The 12806-nt window shown below is 37.1% G+C and overlaps 3 protein-coding genes across 3 annotated transcripts; 1 reads left to right on the plus strand and 2 right to left on the minus strand.

Moving 5' to 3' along the window:
• Window positions 1-2083: 2083 nt before the first annotated feature.
• On the plus strand, window positions 2084-2485 carry MONOS_11135c1 (uncharacterized protein; the record flags this gene model as incomplete). Its single annotated transcript, XM_067863641.1, has 1 exon — window positions 2084-2485. The coding sequence occupies one exon, from the start codon at window positions 2084-2086 to the stop codon at window positions 2483-2485; it is 402 nt and encodes a 133-aa protein (XP_067718831.1).
• Window positions 2486-3901: 1416 nt separating this feature from the next.
• Window positions 3902-10867, minus strand: MONOS_18362 (uncharacterized protein; the record flags this gene model as incomplete). The annotated part of the gene is made up of 4 exons (XM_067871376.1): window positions 3902-5148; window positions 5208-5662; window positions 5761-7239; window positions 7326-10867. 4 exons carry the CDS (start codon window positions 10865-10867, stop codon window positions 3902-3904), a joined length of 6723 nt encoding a protein of 2240 aa, XP_067718832.1.
• A 480-nt stretch (window positions 10868-11347) lies between these two features.
• Window positions 11348-11638, minus strand: MONOS_18363 (uncharacterized protein; the record flags this gene model as incomplete). The annotated part of the gene is made up of 2 exons (XM_067871377.1): window positions 11348-11493; window positions 11545-11638. 2 exons carry the CDS (start codon window positions 11636-11638, stop codon window positions 11348-11350), a joined length of 240 nt encoding a protein of 79 aa, XP_067718833.1.
• Between the last annotated feature and the right edge of the window lie 1168 nt (window positions 11639-12806).

The following is a 12806-nucleotide window of genomic DNA, read 5'->3' on the forward strand; positions in this document are numbered from 1 at the left end:
ATCACCAAGTCCATCCAAGGAAAATGCAGTCGCTTGTTAATGCGTTCGTCTTCGTTGTGCTTGTCTTCCTGTGTTTTTAGCGTCAACTGCCTTTGAAAGGGTCTTTCCACCTTTCCTTCAACCAGCACAGTTTAATCGCTTGAATAACACTGGGTGATATTCCATTGATGTTGAAAAGCTTAAGGATGAAGAAAAGAGACATCAAACTGAATGGAAAGGCTTCATCAGTGAAGAGAGTTTGCTGACAGATGCGAAGGAAAAGAAAGAGAAGAGAGAGAAGAGAAAGACGAAGGGGAAGAAAGGGAAGAAAGGGAAAGAAGGAAAAGAAGGAGAAGAGGGAGAAGAAGGAGAAGGAGAAGGAGATGAAGAGAAAGAGAAGAAGAAAATATCGTTATAAAGAAGAAGAAGAAGAAGAAGAAAATGAAGAAAATGAAGGAAATGATAAATCATAATCATCATCAACATCTGCGTTAGTAACAACTTCATCATCCTTTTCTTCGATAAGAAAATCCAACCTTTGTGAAAGATGATGGTGGAATCTTCGCATTCTTCCTTTCTCATTCTAATTTTTATCTTCTACAACTTATTCTTCCTTCAATACCTTCAATTCTCCCTTCTTCCTCTTCTTCCTCTTCTTCTTCCTCTTCTTCCTCTTCTTCTTCCTCTTCTCTTCTTCCACTTCTTCCACTTCTTCTTCTGTTAATTCATCTTTTCCCCTTCGACATTTTCTTCATAGCTTCAGCTTATATCTTCAATTTCTATCAATTTCTTGTGATTGCTCGCCTTCATTGGCAATTCTTAATTCAATAAAAACAACACTGTCAATAAAGTTGCACATCGTATCCCTCTTAAAAAAATTCTATTCTTCTTCTTCTTCTTCTTCTTCTTCTCATCCTTTCGCTACCATTTCATTAGTTAACGCATCATCATTATCTTCTTCTTCTTCCTCTTATTCCTCGTAACTTCAAAATTATAAAAGTGAAACAAATACATCGTATTTAAAGCATGATTTCGTTATTCTTTGCTCTGCTTGAATATTCTCCTTCAACTTCAATATTTGTTATTTCATTTTATTCAGCATTAAGTTGAAACGCTTTGATTCTGATGTGCTTTTGCCATTCAATGAGAGGCTTAAACAAATAGATCAAATAATTGTTTTATTCGCTTTTCTTCGACTCTTCTGATAAATGGATGAATGAGCCTTCTTGAAACTTTTCATTCACAATTCTGAAGATGAAATATCCTTTTGGCAAATTCATTTCATTGCGATCTTCTTCTTCTTCTTCAACGTCTTCTTCGATGATCAACAAAAATAATGATGTTTTTTTCATTTCATTCAACTTCCTCCCAAATTCAACTTCAGGCCTCATCTATCATTTCCATTTAGAATCGAAAAGAAAAATTCCTTCACTCGCAAAAATTCAGCAAAAGTGACGCGCCAATGAAACGAGTTATTTTGAACTCAGAAAGGCCTATCAGAAGGCATGCAATCAGAAAAGGAGGACGATATTTTCTTTCTTTTTGTAATTTGGAAGCTGAAAGAAGAACAAATAAAAAAGAAAGAGCATTAGATCAATCCCTTTGTGAAATGAATGAGCTCAAAAATAGCGTTCGGCAGGTTACACAACGTCACACGCCTTCAATATATCGGAGAAGATGAAACGATGAGGGAAACTTATATATTTGAAAAGGCATATTTAATGGAAAATTCTATGAAAGAAGAGAATAAATGCCCGACAAGCAATGTTGATTTCATCAAATACACATATTAGACGTATTCTTCAATTTTGTATAACATCTCCCCAACTTTCTTCGACCTTGCCTTCGTTTGCACATATTTTCACCGACAAATCATCGCATAAAATAATATCAGCCTTATGATCTGCACCTTCTTCAGAAGCCCCTTCGCATTGCGTGTCCTCTTGCGGTGCATCTTTGATAGCCAGCAATTTATTGCTTTGATGCAAGGCATTCCATCCACATGTCCATTGTCAGCTGTATTCCCGTTGATAAAGATTTATAAATCGAAATTCCAATCGCTTCTGTTCTGTTATGTCCAACAGCTGAGTTGTCTTTCTGAGTGATGCTTCCCATGAAGGCGAACAAGGGTTCCTTCACAGAAGCGACAAATGATTCACGCACAAAATACACATCTCTTCCGACGCTGGCCTTGTTGGCTGAAAACACAATATTGGTGATGGAAAAGGAGGATTCTGACACTTGTGAGCCTTCATTGAACTCGATCATGAGAGCACCGCCTCTTCCTCCAGAACTTGTATCCTCGCTCACAGAGCAGGTGGAGATATTTGTGTCACTTACTGAAAACGAGTTGGCAGGGACAGATGAGGCGAATGAGATGCATCCGCCATTGGTGGCAGCCTGTTGGCTGAACTGTTCTGAGTTGATGTTGGTCATGGTGCAGTTGGTGAGAGAGAGGGAGAGGGCAGGGGAGGTGGAGGAGGAAGATGATATTAAGGAAGAATAACATAACAACGATAAAATAAAAGAAGAACGAAGTGTATTCGCAGAAGATTCCATACAAGTTCTTTTGGAGCATGGAGTATAAATGAGACAGTTGTTGTTCTTGGTTGCATTTGCTGTTTCATAATTCTGTGTTCCGTTTGGTGTTGTTGCTGAGCAGCAAAGCTGGAGCGGTGATTTGGCGTTGCTTTTTGAGAGGAATGAACAAAAGAAAACGAGTTGCTTGCTTATTTTTTGAAGACAAAAATTAATTTAAACGATAAATACATTTTTAGTTAAATAAATATTGTTTCAAAAGAAATTGTAAAACAATTCTTTCTTTCAATCCTTATTAGTTATTTCAAACTTAATATAAATTTTAATTTTTTTATTTTGTGTTTTTTTTTTAAATAGAAAAAAGGAAAAATCACCGAAATTGTGACGTTCAATTTGAATCTTTTTTTTAATAAAAACGAAAAATAATGCAACATCAGAGTGAATTTCGTTTGTATTGAACCAAGCCTCATGCTTCTTTATCTCCAGTTAAAATTGGAAGTTGAATCAAATTGGATTTATTTGAAAGATTGTTTTTGGACAGATTGAAGCTTGGTAATTGAAAATCACTCATCTCCTGGATCTCAAAAAAGGCCATTGGAATCTGTCTGTTCGCTGACAAAGTTTGTTTTTCTAATTTCTTTGAATCAATATTTTATTATTTGTTTGAATTGTGGAAAAAATTAAAACCTTAAAACAAGTTGGGTGAATGAAAACATGAAATGAATTTGAAATATAAACAATTGAGTTACAAATGTGAAAGAGTTACATGAATATACAAATTAGTGACGAGCAATGAGCAACGAAAAAGGTTTATCAAAAATTGACAGTTTTAATAAAATCTGGAATAAACCATTTCAACTGCTAATCTTTGATCAGAATTGCAACAAAACAGAACAAAACAAATGCAAATTGCAAAATCTTAGAAATAATATTTCAATTGAGGTTGGTTATTCATGAACGAAAAATCTCTTTCAATTTCCAACATTCAGTCAATAACGAAAAATATAAATGTAGAAATAAAAGTCAGATTTTTCACAAAAACACATAAAATAACTTGCAAATGCTGAATGATGTGCAGAGGCCTGGGATTCTCATCAGGGAATACGCAAGCGAACAAATAAATTTCAATTCTTCAACTCTCTCAAAAGAAGTGTTTCATACAATTACAACAAAAACAAATAACTGAAAATTCCACATGAAAACATAAAACCACACAATTATTCTATTTTTTATTTCTTTTCCAAAAATACATATTCCAAAGTCCATATTTGATCATGAGCAAAAAGATAATTACAGAAGAATAACAGCCAAAGACAGGCAGAAAAACAATTTTGATCCAACAACATCACTTCAAAATCAAACAGTTCAAAGCCAACAAACATCATCACAAATTAAATGCATCTCCAGATTCTCTTTCGTTTGCAGAATCAATTCTCTCACTTCGTCCCACCAAACAGATCGCATCTGTCATTGTGAATACCATTGCACTTTGCGGAAACAATTCCACAAACTCCCGCTTGATCTGTGACAATGAGTGGCGATGCTCTGCGTTCATGCTCATCGCTTTTTCAACCATTCCCTTCATTCGAGATTCACTAATTATCTCCATGTTCGGTCTCTCTCCATTCGCTATCTTCTGTCCTGCCACCTCTGCCTCATAATCGCCAAACGGGATCTGGAGCGTCAAGCACTCCCACAGCATCATCCCAATCGAGAATGACACTGACTCCTTTGTTGCTCCCATCTTCTTGTTGATCAACAGCTCTGGTGCCTTCCACCTCAGGCACTCTTTTTTGTAATAATCATCCTCTTCAAACGCAGATGAGGGCAGAGAGTCTTCATCATCATCATCGCTGGTAGAAGTCACAACAGTTGATGAGGAGATGGAAGAAGAATCAGAGTCATCTGATAAAAGATCTGAATGCATAACAATGCAGATGACCATGTGCTCAGAGAACAATACAATGTGAGGACTCAAATTGGCTAATGATTGAAGTGAATTTTCCATTTCATCAAAGGAGTGGAGAGCTCCATTCGCAACCCAGAACAGGATTTGGGCAGCTGTCTGCTCCCTCTCCTGCAGAGTCCCAATCGCCATCTCCTTTGTCTTGTTCCTCCCATGAAGCAACATGAACAGTGAATCTCTCAGATCCACAATCAGCTTCTCATGAGGCGATGAACAGGCCATTGCGTCCACGAGATTAGACATCGATGAGGTTGTTGGACACAGATCCTCCTCTCGAACAAATGTTGAATCAGAATCAGTTGAGCATGTTGATGAAATAGAAGGCGATGGAGTTCGCTTCCTTATCTTTTCTTCCTCAACCTTCTCCAGAACCCATTGAGGGATCTTGTCTGAGTCTCTCCCCAGGATGTATTCAGTTGAACCACTCTCAGACAGAAGATGCTCTGATGACTCTGAATGTCCCAAGCTTTTCTCGTATATTCTCTTCTTTATCCTTTCTTCATTCTTCTTCTCTGCCTCTTTCTCTGCTCTTCTCCACTGCTCCTCGGGAGACATCTCCATTGTCACCATCTCAAACACCTTCGGATCCTTCTTAATATTATCATCAACTATCTCCTTGTATTTTTTAGCTTCTTCTTTTGAATTTCTCCATCTCACAATAAAGGCTATTGCGACGATGAGAACAATCAATATTATCACAACAAGAACAATCACAATCAACAACCAATATGATTTCCTTCTTTTCCTCCTTCAACAATCCTTTCATCTCCTTTGTCATTTGATTCTGTTTTGTTCTTCAGTATCTGTGGAGAAGTGGAAGCCAATTGTTTTCCAAACAAAATCATCACAGACACCTCTGTTTCATCTCCTGTCTTTGAAATATTTTCTGATGGAACTCTTCCAATCACCTCAGTTTCTGATATGAAACTGTCTTCCTCAAACTGATATGTCTCGACCAACTCCACATCCCCTGTTTTATATACAAGTTTGAATGACAAGTCACAAGGCACAAAAAGAGATCCCTCGAATTTCACAACAATATGACTTCCATTTTCGTTCACTGAAACATCTTCCAATTTGGGAATGAAGAAAGGCGATGACCTTTCTCCTGCTAATCCTTCGAGAGTGCATCCATCATTCAAAATCCAAAGAGAAGAATTCTTCTCTTGTCCGTCACCCCTTTCAAGCTTGAAATGGTCAGTGAGGAAGGACCCGAGCAAATGATGTTTCTCCGAGCCGAGGGATATTTTTCAATGAATGGATTGTTGTTCATAAACTCTCCTTTCTCGATTGTCACATCTCCAGATGACAATGATAATCCGCCCGATGAAGAATTCAAAATAATCACATCCTTCATTACCAACGAAGAATTTGCTGAATGGACAAGTGATCCATTCCATTCACATATTTCTTCATAATTATTATTTCTCTCTTTTTCAATTTCTTTTATTTGCACTCCTTCAAACTCACACATGTGCATCGAAACATCCTTCATATCATAAACCTCAACAACACTTCCTTTGTCAGACAAGGAATTGCAATTTGTGCAAGAACAGTTTGAAAACTCCAAATGAGCAGACGTTGATGAAGCTGAGAGAATTGAAGCGCTTTCTGAATGTCTTGAACAGTTGTTGAATGAGGAGATTCCAATAGAAACTGTTCCTGATGGCAAATCGTTTATCACAATGATGCAACCTTCAGACAGATTCACTCCATTTGTATCAATTCTATTTAATACAACTTCTTTGCATTGTCCAATCTCAAATACATTTGTTGTTGCTTCAATTTGTTCCAGTTTCACATTCGTAATATTTATCTCATCGCCATTAAACAATAATGATGGCTTTTTGAATGAAAGGAACGATACTAAGCAGTTGTCAACGTGCACAATTCCATATTCGATGCTCAGCAATGTTGAGTTTAGAATAACAGCTTCAATGTTTTCTGATGCAAATGTCGAAGAAAAATCAACAAATGAAAGAGAGAGCTGGCCTTTTGCTTCATGGATAAGAGAACTGCCTGAATAGGAAAATGACTGATCAAAATTGAATTTCAATCTTTCAATCCGAACAATCTCTGTTGTTGTGATGATGTTTCCCACATCCCCATCAATTGTTGAGTTCAGATACACAAAAGCAGCTGAGGGAGTTTCCAATGAGTGAATGCTAACATTCTGCACACTGCATTCTCCGTTGATGATTGTTTGCTCCGATATCAACAGCTGCGAATAGCGTGAAGGGATGATGTGTTGCACTCCAGCATCCAATGACTCACAAGGAAAATGAAACTCTCCACATTGCTTGCTATCTGTTGCATTTTCATCAACAGAAGATACAAAGATCGTCTCGCTCTGGTATCTTACGACTCTCAGCAGAAGATCTTCTTCTCCCACAAACGAGTCCGATGTGCATCCCCATATCGCCAGGTCTTTCACAAATGGTGCTCTGAAATCCAACAAGAATTGTTCGTCAATTATTTGTGAATCGATTGAGTGGCATCTCACATACACGTCTCTCCCTCTGAATGCAGAATTGCCTCTGAATGTGATGTTCGATAACACAAAGTTCAGAGGCATTTCATCTTTCGAGGTGCATTCAAGAAACAGCCAACCACCTCTTCCTGTGGTGGAGCAGAAGCACTCAGATATCGTGCAAAATGAGCAGTCGAAGCTTCCTCCCTCATTCAACACACAAAGCATCCCTCCCCCTTTCCACACTTCAACCCTCCACATTTCTTCATCGTTGTGTTTCGAATCACTATTTTCAATGGATTATCATTTTCATTTCGAATGATCGAGATGTTTTCTGTTGTGTTTTGAGTCACTTCTTCAAATAAACTCCACTCAACAACAATGTCTTGTTTATCTTCATTTCTCTCTCTTCTTAAACTCTTTGAAATGCTCAATCCACTTGCTCCCTCCAGATCAACATTCTTCATCGTTATGTTTTTGATACTCAAAATCGTTATTGACAAAACAGAAATAACATCCTTTGAAAAAGACAGCGATTGCATTGTCACCAATTCCAATTGAACTGTTCCTCCATCTGCTCTGATCAGCCCAAAGTTGATCATGTCTTCTCCACTTTCTTCAATTTTTGTGAATGAACAATCTTTCACAGTCAATAATCCATCGCTTGCGCCAACATGCATCAGAACATTAACTCCACTTGTGAATGAAGATGGAATCACAAAGTTTATCAGTTCGAAATTGGTAATGCCCTGAATCTTCATTGCTTCTTCCTCTGTTCCTTCAACTGAAGAGAGACATTCCAAAGAGCAGGCTTCACTGTCGTTCGAATTTATTGAAACCCCGCTGAGATCAACACTTTTCTGAAGAATTCCTTTTCCAATGATGCTGATAATCCTTTCATTTCCTTCAAGCAATCGTGTTAGTGAATAATCAATTGAAAGGCAAGGATAATCTGAGAATCCACAGGCACCCATATCTTTCCCTTCACCTCCAACAAATATCTCTGATCCAATCGCTCGCCAGAAATTGACCAGTGGAATTGCATTCGCTGTATCATTTCCATCAAATCCTCTCATTGAATTCAATGAAATATCAGCAAGATGCTCAGAAACATATGGAAGTGAGTCATTTGTGATGCTCTTCGTCAAGTTGGATGATTCAACAAAAAGATCATTTCCATATTTTGCAATATTTGGTTTTTCCAAATCAAAAACAGGGGATGATATCACAAATGAAGAATATTCATCAATCAACTTCAGCGCCATCCCTCCACCAAAGCCAATCTTCTCTTCTTCTGCTGGTGCTGTGCATCCTGTGAATGTGCACGAAACAATATTCAATTGAGTATTCCCTTTCAGCTGAGCATTGATTGCCCCTCCTCTGCTTTCATCAGCAAGCACAGAGCATTCATCAAAATCACATTCTTCAATATTTATTTGTGTGTTTGTATTTTCATCATCGCTGTTGTCTATGCTCACACAGCCTCCATTTCCAGCTGCTCTTTCGATTTTTGTGAAATTGCATTTCGTCATGTTCAGCCACAGAGCGTCCACCAACTTTGTATTTGTTCCGCTTCCTGTCAACGAGATCAGCGGATTTCTCCTCAAATAAATCGATGAAGCTGAGAATTTGTCGATTATCAGGATCCCTGTCTCAACTGATAAGAATAAAAATGTCAATTCTGATGAAGGTTTTTGAAGAGAAAGAGAACATTGAGACAGAGTCACTTGAGAAGAAGAAGATGAAATGAAAATGGAGTGTGATGAAAGAGAAGGAGGAAGAGAAAAGATGAGTTTTGATAATTCTGTTACAACATTTGCTGTTATCATCGCTAAATTGGATATGGAACTTGAATCAGAAACTTTCCAACCACTTTTATCATCATTTCCTCTTATTTCATGTTTCTGATCAGCAAAGGTCAATTCATCACTCATCATAATCATTCCATTCACAACAACTTTCTTTGGCCCTGTTTGCCTTGTGAGGGAGTGTTTCATTGTCAAACAAGGGAATTGGGCGATTCCACAATGGGAATGGTCAGATGCCTCGGTACTTGTCACATATACTTCTTCTGGAGTGGGAAGGAGATAGATGTAAAGAGGGATAGCCACGGTTGTATTTCCATTTTCATATCCCTGCACCTTATCAAAAGAATTCAATGAAGCTGTCACGCAAGTGATTTTTTGTGATTTTGTTGTCACTTCCAGATTGGGTGAAAAGACGAAGATGTCTCTGCCCCACTTGGCTGTGTTTGTGCCAAAGGAAGAGGAGATCAAGAAATCTGGATTTTCGTTCAATAATCGAAGAAGGATTCCTCCCCCAAGACCATTGGATGACGAACAAAAGCACCCATCAAAAGATCCGCCTTTCAATTTCACTTCATTTTCGTTTCCAACACACAACATCATCGATCCTCCATTTTCTGAACTTAAACTTCCACATCTTTCAAAAGTGCTCGTATTCACATCAATGTTTGCCTTGGCATTCGAAAACGACATCACAGCTGCTCCGCTTGTTGTTCTCTCAATCCCATCAAAGGCACACTCTGAAAGTGTCAATGAAATCTCATTTGTCGAAGAAAGCGAAAACAGTGAATTTGTGGAGATGGTCTTTGCCCAGTTCACATTTTCCATCTGCAACATCCCACTCTGAACATTTATCAGTTCTGTCGATATTGCTGTTTCTGAAGTTTGCGCAATTCCTGTTGATATGTTCAATCTGCTAATATGTATTTCTCCTGTTCCTTTGATCTCAAACAGCCTTGACCAACGATTATTTGCATATGCCGAATCGTGAATAACAGAAAAGTCTCTGACAGTCAATGTTCCTGCTGATACAGAAAAAAGAGATAACCCTGATGTTTCAAATTCTGTCTGCACAGTTGTTGTCGAATCACATTGGCCATATATTGTGAAAGTGTTAATTCCACAATCCACGTTCTTGGATTCTGTAATTGTTCCTGTGAGTATCTCAATATCTGTGACAAATTCTGGAATCAGCTGAGTAAGGCAATGGCTGATGGTGTTGCAAGGATGGCCTTCATCTCGTCCACATGCATATGTGTCAATGGAATTAGGTTCTGTTTGTACTGAGGAGACATATCTAATTCTTCTTAAGTCGTTTCTCAGCCATTCGCTTTTATCAGCAATTGAATTGTGTTTTGTGCTAACCCTGTTCTCTGTTTGCCTTGTGGAATAGCAGGTGGAATCAATATTGTTTGCTGTTGAATCATATAGAACAATGTCATGGCCGGCAACATCACACGTATTATTGTTGAAAAAGCAGAAAAAAAGCAAAATCCCTTTGTTTGTTGAAGTTATTATAAGGCCGACAGCGCCTGCTCCGCATCCGGAATAGCAATGGCAAAATAGGCAGTTTGAAATTACAACTTGATCGGTGCACCACCAATGTTGAATTGCACCTCCTGTGCTTCCAGCTGAAACATTGCATCTACAACAGTCAAAAAATGAATTTGTGATGCATTCTTTCTGTTTCTGTGTTTTCGTTTGAAGGAATTCAATTGCCCCTCCATCTATTCTCGAAGAACAGTTGAAAAATAAGCTATCATCGATATGTGGCTGTGTATTCATGTTTTCCATTGTTATTCCTCCGCCACCATAGCCAGAAACTGCAACTGAAGAACATTGAGAAAATGATGAATGAAGAACGATGCATTCTGCGATATTCAATGCATATATCCCTCCACCTCTTGTTGAAGAAGCATTACATCTTATAAAAGAACAATTTTCAACTGTCAAAATGGCATTTTCATTATCATGAACATAAAGAGCCCCTCCTTGTGGTGCTGTGCAATCTTCCCATTCGCACGATGAAAAGGATTGGCTTTCTGTTGTGTTCAGTTTTTCCTTTTTCTGAAGAGCATTCATTTCTCTTTTCCCGAAGTTTATTGTCATATTTTTGCAGATGAATTCCTGATAAGAATATGATCCACTCGATATCCCTCCTTCAAAGACATTCACGCACGAATAAATGAGGCAGTTCTCCATTGAACTTCGGAAACATGAATGTTCCACAAAATGATCGCAATTCGAGGCATATTTCACAGAAATGTTCTTGAATGCACAGTTATTAATCTGTTCATTTTGGCTCTTTCCAGACAATAGGAAATAGTTTGATGATGAAATAGTCAGATCTGCCATGACGGAATTTCTCAAAATAGCAATATTTGAATCATCAGATGAAAATATGAGGCTGGAAGGGTTCAGGTTCTTTGGGGGGATCAATCTCATATTTGTGAGGAAGATTGACCCACTTTGCAAATGAAAAGGAGATGCTGTTTTTGGTGAGAAATGCAGGAATCCAACACAACACTCGATTTATCTGTTATTAGCATTAATGGCGAGGAAGAATGTTCAATTGCCACATTTTTCAGTTCAACTGTAGAATTGCGAAATCCCAAAAATGTGTTTTTCACTGTAGAAAGACCTGACTGCGGTGTTTTCACTCCCTGACAATGAATTCTGTTCAAATAAATAATTGTATTCAGCCTCTGATAGATATTGTGCATCATTTGAGTTTCCTTGCCAAAAATAAATAGAATTATTGAAAAAATATCAATTCGAAAGAAAACCTTTGTTCTCCAATGTGGCAGCTCCAGAGACATGCTGTGCTTCAAATGTCTTCCCAAGAATCAAACATGCCAAAATGCACAAATGCATTCTCATGCGGAATGAGAATAAATTTTAATTTGAAAAATTTTTATGTTTTCCGGATGATCAAAATCACCCTTAATAATTGTTTTTGAAAAACAATTTGAAAAAGATAAAAAATCTTTCTTGCAACAATCATTTTGAGAGCGTTTGGAAAACATCAAAGACACTTTCATAGCACGCAATTTCTTCAGTTCTTGCAGGGTATGAATCGGCATTTGCTGCTGCATGTGATTATTTTTCATGAAAAAAAAATAACAATAAAAATAAACAACAAAAAATAAGAATGTGAAAATCAAGAGATGTGTATGCTCAAATGAATGCTTCAAAAAACAAGAATCTTTCAAGGATCACTTGAATAGCAATTGTTAAATAAAATATTATCAGATTAAAATTGATTTTTTCGAAAAAGTCGAATTCTTCAAGTTTGAAGCATTGAACATATTGAAAATTAAATAAAATAAAATAAAAGCTTGTCAAACATAAATATTCTTCCAATAAAAAAGTACAAAAAAGTCGAATAATGCCACATCAAAACACACACCCACAATAATTGCTCTTGAAAAAGTGTTCTTTCGAACCATAAAATGCCTCATCTCCCAATGCAATTTGATTGGCAAGTCTTTTTTCTTCATTTTCTCATCTCTTCGCTGAAAAAACATGAGGCAATAATCTTTCTTCTTCTTCTCCCTCTTTCTTTCTCTTCCTCTTCTCTCTTATCTTTTTTTTTCTCCTTTCTTCTTCTCCTTTTTCCTCTTCTTTTCCTCTTCTTCTCCATTCCACCCTTCATATTCTCAATCTCTTTTGCCTTTTCTCTCATCTTCGTCTTTATTCTTTCCCACAAACATCCAAATAAGCTCTTCTCTTTTGTTCGTCCTCCTCTTTCTTTCTCTTTCTCTTTCTCAATTTTTCTTTTTCTTTTTCTTTTTCTTTTTTTATTTTTTCCCATTCATTTTGTGCCATCAGCCAATGTTTGTTATTCAAATATACTCATCTGCTCTTCTCATCGACAAAAGATGTTTTTCAGAAATCCTTTGTTCTGATTGAAAAGCACATGAAATTTGAACTATTTCTGAACATATTCTTTGAGAAAAATTAGAAATAACAAAAAGATTTCAAACAAATACATAAATACATTTTCTAAATTGTTATTGGAACTCATAAAAATACATTTTTCAAAATA

Source organism: Monocercomonoides exilis, assembly GCF_001643675.1.
Source record: "Monocercomonoides exilis strain PA203 chromosome Unknown scaffold70-226867, whole genome shotgun sequence".
NCBI lineage: Eukaryota > Preaxostyla > Oxymonadida > Polymastigidae > Monocercomonoides > Monocercomonoides exilis.